At 35.2% G+C, this 19,426-nt stretch overlaps 2 protein-coding genes across 13 annotated transcripts; one reads left to right on the forward strand and one right to left on the reverse strand.

Moving 5' to 3' along the window:
- Positions 1-1,589: 1,589 nt before the first annotated feature.
- On the forward strand, positions 1,590-3,315 carry LOC112022454 (transcription termination factor MTERF9, chloroplastic). The gene has a single exon (XM_024055051.2). It carries the CDS (start codon positions 1,997-1,999, stop codon positions 3,146-3,148), a length of 1,152 nt encoding a protein of 383 aa, XP_023910819.2. The 5' UTR covers positions 1,590-1,996; the 3' UTR covers positions 3,149-3,315.
- Positions 3,316-10,954: 7,639 nt separating this feature from the next.
- Positions 10,955-19,426, reverse strand: LOC112022463 (pentatricopeptide repeat-containing protein At3g22150, chloroplastic). 12 transcript variants are annotated; one of them, XM_065770661.1, is made up of 6 exons: positions 16,511-19,426; positions 16,274-16,431; positions 12,967-13,203; positions 12,275-12,324; positions 11,687-11,748; positions 10,955-11,567 (listed from the first exon to the last, which is right to left on the reverse strand). In XM_065770661.1, exon 1 carries the CDS (start codon positions 19,150-19,152, stop codon positions 16,672-16,674), a length of 2,481 nt encoding a protein of 826 aa, XP_065626733.1. In that variant the 5' UTR covers positions 19,153-19,426; the 3' UTR covers positions 10,955-11,567; positions 11,687-11,748; positions 12,275-12,324; positions 12,967-13,203; positions 16,274-16,431; positions 16,511-16,671. The 12 variants fall into 12 exon arrangements, with proteins under 12 accessions (XP_065626733.1, XP_065626728.1, XP_065626734.1 ...); XM_065770656.1 differs by having other exon boundaries at positions 12,200-12,324; XM_065770662.1 differs by lacking the exon at positions 12,967-13,203.

Genomic DNA, 19,426 nt, shown 5'->3' on the forward strand with positions numbered 1-19,426 from the left:
TGTCACCAGCCCAAGCCTCCGCCGGCTTCAACGTCTCTGACCCAAGTCTCTTCTCACCCCTCTCTCTCACCGATCTGTGATTGAGTTTTTTTTTTTTTTTTATTATTATTATTATTATGTATTTTCATATGGGTTTGGTGGCTGTAGTGGTGGTGGTTGATTTTGGCTATGGTAGTGGTGGTGGATGATTTTGATAGTGGGTTTGTGAATTTTGGTTGTGGCGGTGGTGGATGATTTTGGCTTTGACAGTGGGTTTTGTGTATTTTGGCTTTGGCAGTAGCTTGTTCTTTGGTTTTATTTTTATTTTTTTTCTATGTTGTGTTGTGGCTGTGGTGGTTGTGGTCGGTGGTGGTGGTTGTGGCTGTGGTTGTGACTGTGGTTGATGGTAGAGGTAGTTGTAGTTGATGCTGTAGATGTTTTTGTGGGTAGTGTGATATATTATTTTATTATAAGAGATATATTATTTTATTGTGATGTTTATATTATTTTATTGTATTGAAAGTTAAAATAGATTCACTGCTGCAGCATGTATGTAGGTAAAATAGATAAAGTGACTTTTTGTGTAGCTAAATAGCTAAAATTTTAGATGCACTGCTGCGAATGCTCTTACACATGGTCTTTTAAAAATATCAATTTATAGTATTGATAAAACCTAAATTATCTATAATAATCAATAAAATATCATCCCTTAAAAATCATTTAGGCCTTTCTCAAAATTTAAGTTAGTTCAAGAAAAAAAAAAAAAAAAACTGAAATTGTTTTTTAATACATAGAACTAAATAAAAAATTAGTATGTGGCCGTTCTGATGCATCGCGGCACTTTCCAAGCTTGATAAAAGACATTGGAATCAAGCTAAAATCAATCTAAATTAAATAAAATTAGAAATATAATGTATAATATATATATATATATATATATATTGTGAAGTTCATATTTTCTAGAGTTCTTATATAGGGTAGTTACGTGACATTCTTTTACAAATAAGGAGTTCGAAATGGTAGCATTTCATTAACATGACCATTTAAAATAATAGTTTTTCAAAAAAAAAAAAAAAAAAATCTAATACCTTGTTAAGGATAGAATTACAAAACTTTCACTTCAATTCAATTACAACACTTTCTCATATCACCAATTACTAAGAAATTTCCTAGCCGTCTTAGGCAATTTGCATTGTTGGTGATGGCTTAGCGAGATTAATGCCCACTGTGGTGAATAGTTTTGCCTTCTGGAACATTTCTTTGAAATGGCATAAAGAGGAGAAGAGTGGAGGAGAAGTAAACTGAGTAGGATTTTTTGGACAGGGGTCAACATTTATTGGTGAAAAACACCAAATCAGATGCTGATTTGGTATTACTGAATATACTTTCTTGTAAAGAAATGAATGCCAGTGCGCAACAAACGCTGATACGTAGACAAGTTTTCCGGCGTTCTAGTGCTGCTGAGCGCTAATACTATTGCAACAAAAAGAAAAGTATGTCTAAAACGTGACTAAAAAATATTCATTTCTGTTTTTCTTAAATGCCCGATGTCAATAGCACCATTAAAAAAATAAAAATAATTAATAAAAAATTCCATAGAAAACGAAAACCAAACTAAACTAGCAAACCAAACGCATACCAATATTAATGCTAGGTCAATTTAATAACAATGTTCAAACAATAAGAACTGTTGTTTAAGTAATTATAACACGTATTTTTCTACACTTTCTTTTACCAAAACATTATTTTACAAAACTTAAATATTACTAAAAAGTCTCTTGCCAAATTGGCCTAGGTCTTCTCCCTTCTTGAACTCCAGAAACGTCGTTTACTTCAGTTTAGATATACCTTCATACTGTGTAGTGTAGCTTATATATTTATGAAATTCAAACACCCATTTGAATCTAATCAATGCCCAATAGTGTCCCTATTTTGAATAGTTCATACGGCTTCTTGAAAGTTGAAACTATAGCCTCCAATCCACGAAAGCCCATTTACCACTTCTAGCAAAATTGCTATGATATCCAAAGCCAATGCTGTGGTCCACACCAAGTTCCGCATCCTCTTCTCTGCACCACTGCATTTGTTCTCTTTTCTAAGGGTTTGGGGTTCAAAACCTTTGATATTTTTCACGTCCACCGCCTATTCGACGAAAAGTCTGACCCAAGTTGAAACAGCAGGAGAAGAAGTTTTAGTCCATCCAAAGGACTCTATTGAAGTTTTCAGGAAATGGGGTTGTAGCGATAATGAAATTTCGAAGTTATTTGTCCGCAGGCCTTCTTTACGCAGTGCTAACATTACCCAGCTTCAGTCCAAACTAAACATACTAAGTGGCTTAGGAATTGGAGCTCCTGACCTTGTTAAGATCATCCATTGTCGCCCCCGCTTTCTTAGTTGTCGAATCAATCATTGTTTTGATGAGAGGCTTGAGTTTTTCAAGACATTGTTTGTGTCAGGGGATGTTCTTGCGAAGGCCATTGTTAGGAATCCTTCACTTTTGACATATGACTTCCACAATACTATCAAGCCAGCTATTGCACTGTATGAAAAGATAGGTGTTTGTAAAAAGGATTTGATTTCTATGCTCCTGTCCCGACCCACCATAATTCCTCGAACTTCATTTGGCGACGAGAAGATGGAATACATACACAAAACTGGCATTTCCAAGGAGTCCAAGATGTTTAAATATGTTGTTACATTGATTGGCATTTCACGCCATGAAACGATACGTAAAAAGGTGGCAAATTTGGAAAAATTTGGTTTTTCAGATGATGAAATCTTCAATCTTTTTGGTAGGTCTCCACTTTTGTTGACACTGTCAGTTGATAAAGTACAGAGGAACATGACTTTCATTTTGGGCATGATGAAGCTTCCTGCTAGTGTGGTTCTTCGGTACCCATTTCTATTGTATTCTAATTTGGAGGCTGTTTTGAGGCCACGAGTACTTCTTGCTCAGAAGATAGAAGACATGGGTCTTGATTTGCAGATTAAGGGACTCAAAATGATTAGTGCATTGAGGATGACTGAAAAGAGGTTTCTGGAAGCCTTTATTAAGTGTCACCCCAAGAATATTGCTGATGAGTTGACTGAGTTCTATACAAGTGCCAAAGGCATAAAGCGATTAGCAGAAGCCTCAAAGAAAAACAATCATATGGGATTCCCTTTCTGAAGTTTTGCACACCAGGTGCTTTGTTTTTTTGGCCTTCGAAATTCTTGTTGCTATACTCTCCAATTTTCTTTTTTTTCATGATTTGTGAGCTCTTTGTGTGTGGCGGCCTTGTAGTTTTTTACACTAATATATTTTTGAGGCTTAAGTTGTTTGTTGTAATGCATATCTTTCTCTATTGCTTGCTCGTTTACATTGGACATTGGTTATCACGGTTCAATATATTATTTTGTGCCACATTCTTTACTAGAATTCTCTAAAAAAGTATTGTTGAACCTGGATCCTTGAAGAGTTAACTCTAGAGAGTGAAGGATGATTTTTTTATTTTAACTGTTTGTTTAAAGTCTAATAAAAGGAATTGAAACTTTAGATTGATTGTACTCTCTACAGCCACAAGATATTATAATCTAAAGCAAATCCAAGAACTAGCAGGTTATCTCAAAGAAGATGATTGAACATCATACTTTCAATCCTTGGGTAAGTGTCTAACGAATCAAAATTTCTTACAGCATCATACTTGTAGACAAGTAGATCATTGACTTGAGTGATCCTTGACATTTAACAAGTTGCTCTTGTCCAGCTTTCACCATTTGATTGTGCTGTCTTATTGTGTGCTCGAGATTATTGGGGCAGAAGTCAAGAACTGTCCATGTTGACATTGGTGGGCAAGTCAAGCATACTTTTAAATTCTCAAGCTGTAACAACCTAAGGAAAAGCGCTCAAAAGGACTAGTCACAATTTAGACTCATTGCAATTGTTAATAAAGCCCAGGACTAGTCATAATTGAGGAAATACCCGATGTGGGACTCATCACACACCTACATATATCACACAATTAATCAAATTGGGGGCATCACAATCTCCCCCACTTAAATCCCTAACGTCCTCGTTAGGGCCCATTTTGTGGGGTAGTGTCTCTGAGCCCACATGGGATTACCAGGCCGGCTCTGATACTATATGTAACGACCCAAGGAAAAGCGCTAGCCACATCTGCGCTATACCTCAAAAGGACTAGTCACAATTAAGGCTCCTTGCAGTTGTTAATAAAGCCCAGATCTACCTAATAGATACTCAATGTGGGACTCATCACACACCCACATATATCACACAATCAATCAAATTGGAGGCATCACACGGGAAAACTCATAAAATATATTTGATTAAGTTGAACAAAAGAAGCTTTTGTAGTCATTTACTTTGGGATAATGTAGTAAATATGGTCCCAATGTTCGAGATATATGGTAAGCTGTTGGAATTTAAATTTGCTTGTTCAATATATTTCAAGAATTTTCCTAGATAAAATATTATCGAAATGCATGCTTGATGACTTCTTAAGACTACGACACATTATTGGCAGTTTTGTTGGAGATATACCAAATGATGCAAAATTCGTAAATGGTGTAACCCTTTATAACTTAAGAAATTGTCTTTTCAAGAGAAAGTGATCAAAATTGCAGATCCAAGTCTGCTCTGTGATGAGGAATGCAATGCTAGGGTAAATTTGGCAGGGATGGGACCCCCTGATGCAAGATTTTCTGAGTTCTGACTTCAATTCACAGTTCTAATTTGTTTGACCCAATTGCCAAGTGAGTAATGTATAAAAAAACACCACGAATTGAATGAAAGAAAGTTAAAGTTAAAATGTTGAAATGAATTTTAGATCAACTTAGAGGGTGCAATTTGTAATTGAACTTTATTGTCGATTTTTTAGATGATATATACAAAAGCCCACTTTAATCGACGAGTAGCATGGTGGTTCCACAAATATGGTATGTATACGAAAGCCCAATTTTTTTAGCTTAATAAATTTCTATTTCCTTAGGCTCCAATTGTTTCAACATAAAAAATATTCTAGATATTTGGAGGGACTAAATATGGTAGTAACAAAATTACATTGAAAATGGTCAACAGAAATTAGCATAAGCCTTCTTTTCTTTTAATGGAAAAAAGCTTTTGGTTTCATCCTTACCACCTTTGCCCTTTTCAACTTCTTTACTTCGTCCCTACCATTATTTAGCCATTCCCCATTCGCCAACGGCCACTACTACCCACCCACCCACCCTCGTCAATCTGACCTCCACTAAATATCAATCACTTGTGAAGCACCTAATGATGGCTGTCCTAGCCACAAATTGGTGGCCACCAACATTCACTTGTTGCCTTGCCTTTGTCACCTATTATTGGCCACCAATTGCCAACACCTAATGATGGCTGTCCTAGCCACAAATTGGTGGCCACCAACATTCACTTGTTGCCTTGCCTTTGTCACCTATTATTGGCCACCAATTGCCAACCATTAACTGCCAACCACTGGTTCTGAAGACACACGCAAGTGACAATGAATAAAAATGACAAGAGAGGGCGGTTAATATAAGAAAGTTGGACTTAAACTTATAGACTTAAGTCCTTTTGGATTAAGTGGTGTCCCTATATTAACTACTCAATTAAAGGCTTCTTGAGGTATTTTCTCCCCCAACAAGAAGTATTAGAGCTCAAGATAGTGTGTGACTGTTGCCTTGCCTTTGTCACCTATTATTGGCCACCAATTGCCAACCATTAACTGCCAACCACTGGTTCTGAAGACACACGCAAGTGACAATGAATAAAAATGACAAGAGAGGGCGGTTAATATAAGAAAGTTGGACTTAAACTTATAGACTTAAGTCCTTTTGGATTAAGTGGTGTCCCTATATTAACTACTCAATTAAAGGCTTCTTGAGGTATTTTCTCCCCCAACAAGAAGTATTAGAGCTCAAGATAGTGTGTGACAAAGGTGGCGAGGTGTTCAAGGTCCCTTTCCTAGCAGAGACAAAACATAGCCTAAAGGGCCCATGTAAAATTTATTTTAGAAAAAGGCCCGGCAAAGGATTATTGACAATGGTGCTAGATTGCGATGAAGCACACGGTTCCAATGGACATGTATGTGCGAGTCGATTCCCATGGATGAGCATGTACGGTTGACATGTGTTTCCCATACACACGAAAGGACTATAAATGACATTTAGGTGAAGGAAAAGGCCCATAAGGTAAAGGGGGGAGCTAGTAAGACTTGATCAAAACCTACAAAGAAGTAGAGTCCTACACATGAGGGGAGATTATAAGAAATACACATGTAAATGACGTTTCACATTCTTAAGTCTAAACTCATAGGCTTAAATCTTTTGAGTTAAGTAGTATACCTGTACGTTATATTAACTACTTAATTAGAGGTTCCTCAATGTATTCTTTTCCTAACACTACCATTACTATCAACAACCGTTAACAATAACATGCCACTGCCACTGCCACCACCACAACCACTTTTCGTCCTTAGTTACCGCAATTATAAGGAATTTTATATACAACCAAATGTTAAAAAATAATTTTTTTGGCCCTAACAAAACAACGGAAATTAATTATCTACCCAAATTTCACCATAAAATTTTCAATAGAAAACATTCTACTTCAAAACAACAGAACCTTATTCTTTGACACTAAAGGGAATGCAAATTTGTTCCACCCTTGGTGTTCCCCGTTTATACTCCAATAATTACAATTTGTCACGTGTGCTTTTTTGTTTCCCTACAGAGTAACAAGAGTTTAGAATGGGGAACTTTTTTTTTTCTGAAACATGACGTACTACCGTTGGTGATGCATAAAATAAGATACTCAAAGTGGAACAGATTTATATAGCATTGGCGGACATAAAAAAGCAGTCCTCCCAGGGCCTCTAGATTTAATTTATCATTATAAACAGGAGTATCCATTGTCTTGATGGGCTTAACTAGAAAGGATAGTATTCCCACCCCCACCTTAGGTTTGTTTAGCTCCAAGTGAGTCATCTTTGTGATGATCAGATTGTTTGGGGGTTTTATGTTTATTTTATGATAGCAATGTTGAAGACTTGGTAAGATTCCATTTTCCGAGTCATGGACTAGTTTGCTACTATAAAACAAGAGTAGAACAGCAGCAGGACCTTGTTTGTGGGTTGGCTTGACAAGATGAGAAGCCTAAGCCCGAATTTGGTGCATTAATATATTTAAGTTGAACTAGTAATTAACTAGTGCGATGCACAAGATAGTTAAATAAAAAGATAATTAATCAACCTCACAGTAAAAGAAAAGGCTAAAAGAACTAATAAATAACTTATTGATGACAAGTATAGAGAGGGGACTTCTATAACTCATCAATGGAATTGGAGTTAACATCTCATTGCAAATAAAACACAGTAATCCCTTAATGCTCTATATTAAAACTAAAAGTAAAATTTCAATTGTTCTCTTTCTCCAAAACTTTATCAAATCTGTAAGTAGTTTACCTCATTTTCAAATATAAATTACTTGAAGAAACAACTACTTTGAATCATTATCTAAAAGAGCAGCGACATAACAACTTAATAAGTTTCAAAGATGAAGTTCCTCTGAACATATTTCATCATCAATGTCCAAGTTCAACTCAATGTATAACAACCAATTAATCACTCAAGTTGAAAGCACAGTATTTAAAAGAATCTACCAAGTATCTCAGGCTGCGTTTGTTTCGGGTGAAAACTCTTTTAGGAAATTATTTTACACCCTTGTGTGTTTTTGGTACCAATGGAAAATATGGTCAACTTGAAATTCTTTCACTTTTGACTGTAAAAAACCTCTTCTCACCTGTAAAACCATTTCACTTCTTATTTTACCTTCAAATGTTTTACACTTCTCACACAATCCTCACACAAACACAAAGACATCACACACTTGAAGATCTCAGCCCACCCCTCCCTCATCACTGATCCACAAACACCCAAGACCCACCTCTCCAATTGCCAGACATGCACCGACAAGTATAGGTTGAGCTCCGATTTTGACAATCGACCACAGGTTGTGCTCCACCAGACTCTCCAACGCACTTCTACGCCGTTTTCCTTCTCCCTCTTGCTCAACGTCGTCAATCTGGCAGCCACCAACCACCAGCCCACTCCACTCCACCCCTAAACCCACCTGATCTGACCGCCACCGTCCTCCATCCACTCTAATCTCTCTCTTTCCCGATCTATCTCTCTTTCCCTCAATCTGTCACTCTTTCTTCCTCCTCTCACCGAGTATATCATGTATATGTTGTGAATAAATGTTTTTATTTTGATTTTTTGTTGTGTTAAAGTGTATATTTTGAAATTCTATATTATAAAATTTGTTTGGAAGCTAAGAAAATGGCTGAGAAAATGTGAAAAATTTGTAGGAAAATAGCATTTTCAAAATGTTACCAAATATCGGAAATAGTTTTCCAGACTATTTTCCATTGCAGAACCAAACATCCAGATTTCATTTTCCTTATAGGAATTCATTTGCCCCTGCATTCATTTTGCACTTGATATTCAATTTACATAGAGCCAAACGCAGCCTTAGTCACTTACAATTTTCACCCAGCTCCCTAGATCACTAAACTATAGATCTACCTACCATAACTTCAATCTTGAATACAAAGACATATCCTCCAAATTACTTTGCATAAGACCAATCTGATTTATTCTTAAAAAATAAACATAAAACTATTGAAGCTGTTATTATTAACAATAAAAAAAATAATAATAATTAAAAAAAAAAAAAAAAACTATTGAGCGTGTAAAAAACATTAGCCGTACATATTAATGCAGGTTTATACCTTAGCTTTCCTAGTTCATTAATACTTAGCTGACAAACACAATCCAAACCATACTTGGACTATGCTTAATGTCGAAATACTATCTTTTTAAGCCAGGTGTCCAATCTGATTTATCCCCACCAACACTTGCAAGACCTTTTAAGCCTTAACAATGAACCTGGTAAGGGAGTTCATTATCGATGGCTTCCTTTTGGTCAATGTTGGCAATGACCATGATGTTTATGTCCTAGTATTCTTCATTAGCCTTAACGTTCTTCAAAATTCTCGAAATAGTTATCATTCAATATGTTTTTAGAAACCATGCCAATACTTTTCATTCAAGGTTATATTAATTCTTTATCCAACCTTGACAAAATTTAACTCAACAACTATAGCCTATCATGTAAAAATTTTATCTACAACTTCAAATTTCATGAACCTAATCTGACAATAAAAGCAAATAAAAAAATTTAATATCTTCCACAGTTATAATTTATTAAAATTTTATAACATCTTAGGGAAAAAAAAAAAAAAAACTTATATTGGTGTCTTTTTTGTAATAAACACAACCAAGAAATCAAAACTATTCTAAACCTGAACTAAAAGCAGTCAAATATCACAGAGAGCTGAAGTCTAGAAATGCAAATTTACTACTAAAATTTTATAACATCTTAGGAAAAAAAAAAAAACAAACTTACATTGGTGTCTTTTTTTGTAATAAACACAACCAAGAAATCAAAACTATTCTAAACCTGAACTAAAAGCAGTCAAATATCACAGAGAGCTGAAGTCTAGAAATGCAAATTTACTACTAAAATTTTATAACATCTTAGGAAAAAAAAAAAAACAAACTTACATTGGTGTCTTTTTTTGTAATAAACACAACCAAGAAATCAAAACTATTCTAAACCTGAACTAAAAGCAGTCAAATATCACAGAGAGCTGAAGTCTAGAAATGCAAATTTACTACTCACTTGACAGAGCAAACCTTCACCCAAAGTTGAGAACAATTACATGTCAGCATAAAAACAACCAACAATTAAATTACTAAATTTCATTATTTATTTATTTATTTTTTTAATAAAAGAACAAAAGCAACAACTAATCAAACAAACCCAAAAATTACTCATTCATATTCATGCATGGGCTAACCACAATTCAAAGAACACAAAATAAGCAGCTTTGCAACCATAACTTCATTGATGCAACTTTGATACCTATAAAACATACCAAATTGTAATTAACCCACCAAAAATTTTATCAACACAAATTAAGTTCGACTCCATGACATCCAAATTGTAATCAAATAGCACTATAAAGAACTGAATACAAATACCTATAAAAAATAAATAAATAAAGAACTGAATACAAAAAGGTACCTCATGCAAAATCAGAAACGAAAGCAAATTTGGAGTCCTATTTGGGGTCGGAATATAAAATACCAAATATTGGAGGACCTGGTCTGGACCAATGGAAGTTCAGATGAATTGAGTTGTGGGTTTAGCATTTTTGAATTTGAATCTGGCACTATCAGATTGGTAGGAGTTTGAAGGGTTTGTTTGGCTGAGATTAAGAGAGAGGGCCGGGCAAGGTCTGCATTTGAGCCCTAAGAAAATAGAAGAGAAACCAATGTGAATTGACTGAGAAATGGGGTTGAAAGGCTGAGAAAAGAGGGAGAGGGCAGCTGCTTTGAAGGAAGGAGAGAGGCAGACCTTTCAAAAGTGAAAGAGGGAGAGTCGGGAGAGAGGTAAAAGAATCAGGTTGTTCTTTTAAAAAATATTAAACTTAAATAAATAAACAATATTAGTGAAGTGCAAAATTGTGGGGGTTCCAAAGCTTATGTGGTACAACCTGAGGAAGTCAACTAAAGGTCAAACGTTTTCGGTTTTATAGTATTATAGATATCTTTGCAAGAGATACCATAGCTATCTCTAAGAAGTGGCTCCGTTTATTGATGGCCCATCTTTGATTCTTGCAGTCACCCACCAAACTTTAAACCTTGACGCACCAATAATCATGCTCTGAATTCCACATGCAATAATTATAGCATTGAGTTCTGTTATTTATCAAAAATAAAATAAAATAAAATTATAGCATTGAGTGTCAGTCCTCAAATACCAAATAAACGGAAATGTAAAATTTTTGATAGTAAAACAAGATTAATGGGGAAGCTGTAACTTCGTATACCAGCATCACAAGTAAACAATACTGGAAAAGGGCACAGCCTGAAGGAGAGAAATATCACCATACAATCTGTAGTATATGGAAAATAGGGGGCGAAAAGCAGATGACAGCCAACCCTTTACAACTATCACATGCTTATCAAATAGGCTACAACACAACCTTTTGTTCTAGCATCCATAATAACTGATTTGTTTTAGATGGAAATATAAGCTCTAGGCAACCCAAACATGAAGAAATTTGGTTACATCTTCACAAATTGCTTCTTTAGAACTTTTACAAATCACAAAGAATTAGTCATGAAGGAACTTGGTTTAGTTGCAAATATTTGAATACTGACTGATTTTTCAGAATTTAATCAGGTCACCTTTGAATAATTTTTTTATTAAAAAAATAGGAAGGACATTGATAGAAAGGGACAAAAAACCACAGGATCAGTAGAATGGGCACAATTTGTTCCTTATATTTTCTCACTTACTGGATTGACTATGATGAGACTTTTAGTCCCATAGTAAAGATGACTACCTTGCAAGTGCTCATCTCTCCGCAACAAGCCAGCCCTGGGATCTGCGGTTAATGGATATCAAAGTTTATTTCTTTATGGCATCTCTCCACACAATTCCTCTGCCTTCACTTCCTTGCATCCACTCCAAACAAATGAAATTACACTTTCAGTCAAACCAACAGTTTATTCCAACCTTCCATGCAAGAAAATGTGATGTTTACAGATGCATGCAGGCAGTTTCTTATACGTACCAAAATCCAGCCATTGTAAATTGTAAAGTGATTGTCCAGAGCAGATTTTGGAGCTCAACACTCTGCATTGTTTTAAAAAAAAAAGATTCAGAAATTCCTTAGGTTATGTTTGGTAACAATTTTTGTTTTCTATTTTCAAAATCTTGTTTTGAGAATATAAGGAAAAAACAATTTTCTTGTATTTTTGAAATCAAAAACATGTTTGGTTAGTTGAAATTAAAAAAAAAAAAAAGATTTTTGAAGAAAAAAATACTAAAATATGTTGTTATTAGGATTTGAATTCTAATGCTAACTTATTAAATGAGACAGATTCATTAAATCAAATGCATGTTTTCTGTGACTTTTGAAAATTAGAAACTAAAAACAGCCTTTACGTATTTTCAATTTCCTTCACAAATTGAGTTTTGAGAACAGTTTTTGTTTTCAGTCTATTTTTAGTTGCCAAACAAGTTTTTTAGTTTCAAAAATAGAAAATTGTTTTTGAAAACTAAAATTAAGGGAAAAAAAAATTACCAAACATACTCTTAGTTTTCCATAATCCTACAGCATAACTCTTGTAATCTGACCAACACTAACAAAAATACCCACAATTGTCCCAAAGGCCGCTTTAGAAGCTCTTAAAGTCATAGCAACATTACCTGTATAAGAGCAAAATAGAATGGGTTTTTGATATTTTGTATGTAAGAGATTAGAGTTGAAAGATCAGATATAGGAACTTCTAAACCCACCCAACCAAAACTAATTACAACATGGCACACAAGAATTTGGTTGAGTTTTTGACTGGTTCTCTGTACAGGAAGAGATTCCCCACCAAAAAATAAAAGCAACAGAAAGTAAAAGAAAAACAAAGTTTACCTTGGATACATATCTAAAACATTACTTGAATAAATTTTTTTTTTTTTTTTTTTTTTTGAGTGGCTGGCATTTATTTGAGAACTGAATAACCAATAAATGCATGCACGTGAACCAGGTGCTAACAAAACACCAGTGTGAGGGAGAAATGAGCGTGCAAATTGGGCACAGGCCCAGTTAAAGGAGCAGATTAATGAATGTGTCCTAGGGGGAATTAATGCTTAGACTAAGCCTAACCACAAAGATAAAATGCAGATTATATAAGCTTCTGAAACCCATTAACTTGACATCAAGATCAGACAAAGTTGAGTTAATGCAATGAGAGTATAATCAATGCATGCGATGACTCGGAGGCATTCATTGTCGAGGATAAGTCCACATGACTGATTCCCCATGCTAAATCTGAAAATCTGGAAATGGAATGACACCTGTAACCCCAGGGTGCACTCCCACTACCCTAGAGCAACAGGACTTCAGACATTGATCCTCAGAAAGTTTGGCTGCTATTGCCAAGGGTGAACAACTAGGATGCATGAACTTGCAAGAGGATCCGGAGAGCACATGATGAATGCCAAGGGAACATTGGCAGGTTATCTTTTGTTTGACAAAACAACATCCTCTGCAAATGTAGGATAACATGGTCATACTTATTCCATCTGCCATTCCTACAAAAGGGTTAACAACTGCATAAAGGAGGAATCCAGGCTAGCATTGAAAGGTGAGATAAGCTTTAGTGAGAGAACAATCAAGAAGAAGAGAACAATTACCCCTCTTCTGAAACACACATAACTTTATTTTATACCACATATTGCATTCTCATTCTAGCTTGTGCCCACGGTTTATTCGTCAATCTTAAATGTCTCCAATGTTAAAATATTTGTCTATCTTCATTTCTTATTTTTGGTTTGTTTTATTTGTGAATAATTACCCAATCTGTTAAACTTCATGACTAATAATCACCCATGCCTTATCCATTTTCATCATCTTGCCCCATAGTCATGTACAATTTTATCAAGATTAGAAAATTTCTCGGTAATGGTCGATTTAATAAAGTTAGCACTAACACAGGACTGTCATTCATTCCACGAGGCTTTAAGGTTTGTTCTTTTTCTTAATAGTGATAGCACAGTTTAGAACCGTTCATTGTTGATGTTTTGTGGTCCATAGAAGAGCCCTTCTAGTTGGGATTTTTTTTCCCCCTAATAAGTAATAATCACATTAAAAAGAACAAAAAAGGGGCACAACCCTAGTACAAATGGAGTATACAAAGGAGAGAATGAGCTATAGCTCAACTGAACCTTCCTTTCTCCCATAAAAATGAGATGGAGGATGAGGTCTTGGATTCAAGACCCACTAAGTGCATGTGTAACTTATTTAAATTAAAATTTTTTCTTTAACCAAAAAAAAAAGGAAAAAAAAAAGCAGAAAGCAAACATTGACTATATAAAGGAAGGGCCAAAAAGAAATTTAACCTTCTCATTGCAACTGTTATAATGTTTTTGGAATTGGGATCCGGTGGACCGTATTTACATGTTATACATTTTCTTTGTTTATTAGTGTTTCAGGCTGTGACAAAATAGTTTCTTTGTTGATTGTTTCTAGTGGTGAAATTGAACTTATTTACACATTATACATTTTCTTTGTTTGTTAGTGTTTCAGGATGTGAATAGTTTCTTTCTTGATTGTTTATATTGGTGATTTGGAATTTATTAAGCCATAAAATAAAGAGACAAAAGAATCATCAAGAAATAGATAAGTTCTGTCATTGTAAACAAAATAATTCCAATAAATGGATGATAAATTGCATTCTTCAATGCCTGAACATTGGATATTGACCTAGAATTCTTCTATCATGCACATTTCCTCATATTCACTATCAGAAATAGAGAATTAAGTTATTGCTAAGTTATTTTTCATCCTTGTTTATGCCTCATTTTTATTTATTGTTATTATAAAAAATATGATACTTAAAAAATAATAAATAAAAAAAGAAGAAGAAAAGAATATAGCATAAAGCAAACAGATGAATATAAATAATATCTAGTAAATAAGACAATGACATGGCTGTGTATGCTTTTACCTAGAAGCTGTTCTGCTACTTTAACAAAGTACAATGCCAAGCAGGACCATCTAACCAGCAATTCCTTTACCCTCAATCTTATAATGTCAAAAAATTAGCCCAATAAAAAACTCAACACATCAGCCTTTTTACTCTGTTACCAAAGTTTTTACCTAAGACCAGTTAGACTAACCTTCACTGTCGACACCACCCAGTCTTGCACAATTGACAAGGTCCAGCTTTAATCCAGCACCTTTGACTAACCAAATTCTTAATTCAGAAAACCCATCACCACTCAATAACCCACTATCAAACATTCAACACATCCATATCTACATTTTGAAAAAAAGTGAGATCTTCTACCAATTGATTTTGGGTTTTGTTCAAGACCCATACCTTAATCCAAGATTCAACCTCCAAGTCAACCATTAGAAAAGAATATATGAATACCACAAAACTCCAAATCCTAGTCAAATTTCTATGTGTCTTCCTTTGTTGAATTTGAAATATAATGTTTTCAGAAGGTGTACTATGACAACGAAGATGGCACTGACATGGGAGTCTAGTGTTAGGGGCAATGGTGATATGTGTGGTGATGGAGAATTAGGGAAGAGCCAGACACGGCTGTTATGGGTTATGGTGACTGAATATGCAGTTGAGCTGTGGGGTATTGGTGGGTGAGGGTGGTGTTTGGTAATGGTGCAAAAATGCAGGAGAAAGATGGTGCAATAGTGGTTTTCATAGTGAAAATGTAGTCCCATGAAAGCATCATGCAGTTAAGCTGTGTATGACCCCTAAGCAAAATGATATTTCCTCAAACTGATATCTATTTTATGATATTGAGAATGTCCAAAGCTACAAGATAAGGCGAGAAACAAGAAAACACGGAGAATTAAATGTAATTAATTTCACTACTGTCTTTGCATATCAGCATATGACTTCCAATAAGAATGGTGAATAGTGAATCTTCGATAATTAGTTTGTTTCAGGCATTAATCTAAATAAATTTTTACATTCCACAGCATCCTTTTTTTTTTCTTTTTCTTTTTTTTCTCTCTTTTACTTTATGTAGATGATCCTAGTTTCCAGTTTACCAAAGATTTTTCATTTAGTTATAAATTCCAAATAATTATTAAATTATGAATAATCACTTTTTTAGTTTTTTTTTTTTTTTTTCCTTTTCTTTTTTCTGTTTTCAAATCAAAAAGAAATTATCATGGAAAAATGATATCTTATATATTGAGAATCAAGGTTTTTTTTACACAAAATTAAACTGGTTTTACAATGAAGGGAGCTTCAAAAAGGGACATCTAGCTGATTCACATTTTTTACTGAACATTTAGGCAGCATTATCTATATTTGTGTTTCAAAATGTTAGCAGTAAGAAACAGAATTCACCACATACAAAGAAGGAGCTGTAAGCATAAGCATCTACAAAGATCATAGTAAAGAGATTTAAAACTAAAAACCAAACAACAAGTTCACATATTCACATAACACTTCGAAGAAAAAAGAATATTCATACAAGATAAAAGAACTACCCCCATCCACCAAGGATGGGTAGCTCTCAATATCAAATTGATTAAAGGAGAAAAAATTTATCCAAAAAAAAAAAAAAAAGAAGATAAAAGAACTGCAGATATGGCCTAAGAGCATCAACACAAAAGATAATTTACCTTAGGGATAAAGTCTGTTTGAGATGATTCCAGCTAGCTTATCCAACCCACTCACCCACCCACCTTAATCACACTGCTCAAGTTCACCAGCATAGACCATATTAAGAGGCTCAAGCACTATAAAGTTTGAACAGGCTTGTACAGCATCCTAGGTTAATCTGCTTCAGACAAGATGTTAACCAGCTCAGCAAACCAACAGAGTTGCAACTCAATCATATTTGGACAAACTAAACTTACCATGAAGTTAATATCAATCATAATTAATAAACATTGGCGAAAGGACTAGCCAGCCATTAGATCTCCTATAGCTGGCTGGCTCCAGTTTGCTAAACCATGAAGTTAGTCATGCTTCAATTTATATTCCAAAGATGCCAAAAAAATCACAAGAAATGTTTATTTCAATCATCAAATTCTGAGATCCCATCCACATTGGAAGCAATAAAAGGTCTGTAGCCAGCTTCTTTCATCTCCATAGCCAATTTTTTTAAAACATTATATATTTCATCACATTGAGGGTGCTTTCTATCCCTGGACACAAATCTGTTCACAAAACCAGAAGTCCCAATCCAACTACATCCGATCTGCTTCCTCAAACCTTTTTCCCTCATTTGTTTCCTCACATTATCAACGTCTTCCCAGTTTCCTTCCTCTGCATAAATATTTGAGAGTAAAACATGGTAGCCTGTCATGCCATTAACCATCTCCATTTCAAGTAACTTCTTGGCAACAACACTTCCCAAATCAAATTGTTCATGAATTCTGCAAGCCCCAAGAAGTGATCCCCATATCTCTAGCACCTCACCCTCTTCACCCAATCCTTTGACAAACTCATAAGCTTCAACAACCCTTCCAGCCCTCCCTAACATGTCTGCAACACAACAATAGTGCTCAGTTGAGGGCTGAATATTATATTTTTTCTCCATAGATTCAAAAATTTTAACACCTTCATCAACCAAACCAGCATAATTGCAAGCAGACATGACTGCAACTAACGTAATAGCATCAGGTTTAATACCAGATCCCTGCATTGAGTGAAACAAAGAGAGAGCTTTCTCACCCTTCCCATGCTGTCCATAGCCCAATATCATTGTGGTGTAAGTGACAGAATTCTTCTCAGGTGTTCTAATAAACACATTTTCAGCATAAGTGGCTGAACCAGATTTGGAGTACATATCAACTAAAGCAGTTCCCACAAAGACATTTTGGTCAAGGTAGTGGCGAACACAGAATCCATGGAGCTGCTTCCCCAAATTTATGATTCCCATAGGATTACAAGCTGGGAGAACTGATGCTATTGTTACAGCATTGGGTATTACATTGTGCTCAAGCATCTTCCTAAAGACAACAAAAGCTTCCTCAATCAGCCCATTTTGTGTGTACCCAGCAATCATAGAATTCCATGTGGCCTGGTCTCTATCATGAGTAAAGCTTTTCTCAAACAGTAGTTGTGCAGTCCTAACTAAACCAGATTTAGCATACATGTCTATCAGATAACTATCCATTCCCTCGAATTGTATTCCGTGCCTAATTAGAAAAGCATGTACCTGCTTCCCAATATCCTTGTTTCTAAGATTTGATGCTGCTGAAAGAAGAGCTGTCACTGTTACAGAATCGATCATGAACCCTTGCTTCTGCATCTCATAGACCAGCATCAACCCTTCATCATCCAATTCATTCTGCACAAAAGCAGAAACCATAGTATTCCAAGAAACAACATCCCTTTCCTGCATCTTATGAAAAATTTTGAATGACATCTCAACAGAGTTGCATCTTGAATACATGACAATGATTGCATTCAGTATAATAACAGGTAATACTGATGAATTCTTTATCATAAAAGCATGTAGCTGTTGAGCCAATTTTAAGTCCTGCAACTGCGAGACTGCAGTCAAAGCTGAAAGAAAAGTTACATCGTTGAGAACAGCATGTTCTGATTCTATGGCTTGAAGGAAGAGACTGATTCCTTCAACAGGACTGTTATTCTGAACATATCCACCAATCATAGTGTTCCAAATTTCTGTATTCCTCTCCAAACAAAAATCGAATATCTTCCTAGCCATATCAAGGCAACCAAGCTCAGAATACATGAATATAGATGAACTCACAACAAACAAGTCATTGACAAATTCACTTCCCAACTTTAGCAGCATTCCATAAAGAACATTGGCATTCTCAAAGTCCTTTAATTTCGAAATTGCTGGAAAGACATTTACAAAACTCACTGCACTTGGTTTTATGCTCATTTTTATCATCATCCTAAATTGCTTAACAGCTTCTACATATCGTTCTGTCTTTACATACCATGACACCATAGTATTCCAAGAAACCACATTTCTCCTACGCATTCTATCAAACACTTTACGAACTATATCATACTTCGAATAATCATATCCTACAGAGTAACCCATTTCGTAATCAGGTGCGCTTAAACACATAGAGTACATATTCAAAAGTGAATTATATACAATCCTACTGGCATTTGGTTGGCAACGAATAAACTGACAATGCACAGCTTTACCAATCTTTAAGTTGCGTGTTTCGGCGCAGGCTTTGAGAGTGGAAGAGTAAGTATAGGAATCACATTTGGTAGCTAGAGATGAATTCAGCATCTGGGTGTAGAGCAAAAGAGCTTCATGGGGCATATTGTTACAGATAAAGCCAATGATGATTGTGTTCCAGAGGACGGTAGAGGGTTTAGGAATTGTATCGAGCAGTTGGCGGGCAAGATGGGGTTGACCTTCTTGGCAGAGTTTGCTAAGGCGAGAGCGAATGGTGGGGGTTTTGATGGGCATTAGGATTGGTGGTGATATGGTTGGGGAAGAGTGGGCGGTGGTGATATAGTTGTTCAGTGGAAGAGGAAGAGCAGAGGAAGAGGCCATGGTGAATTATTCTGCTGGTCTTTCTTCCTAACGTTTTGTTTTGTAGTAGGTAATGAATATGATATTTTTTTGGTTCGTAGTTAAAACTTAAAAAAAAAAAAAAAATGGAAGGCTGTGGTTTGTGTTCTTGTTCCATGCTCAAGCAAAACTTATTTCTCTTTTGTTTAATTGACGAAGTTTAGCCACAATCGGGTGCAGGAAACTCGTACCGCTAAGTGGTCATATAAGATGAACTAGGATACTAACAAAACATACTAACATAGAACAAAAATTC

This window comes from Quercus suber, unplaced genomic scaffold (assembly GCF_002906115.3).
Source record: "Quercus suber isolate HL8 unplaced genomic scaffold, Cork oak 2.0 scaffold_34, whole genome shotgun sequence".
Classification (NCBI taxonomy): Eukaryota; Viridiplantae; Streptophyta; class Magnoliopsida; order Fagales; family Fagaceae; genus Quercus; species Quercus suber.

Coding starts and splice junctions, on each gene's coding strand:
- LOC112022454 (XM_024055051.2), top strand. CDS start 1,997: ATGATATCCAAAGCCAATGCTGTGGTCCACACCAAGTTCCGCATCCTC.
- LOC112022463 (XM_024055067.2), bottom strand. CDS start 19,152: ATGGCCTCTTCCTCTGCTCTTCCTCTTCCACTGAACAACTATATCACC.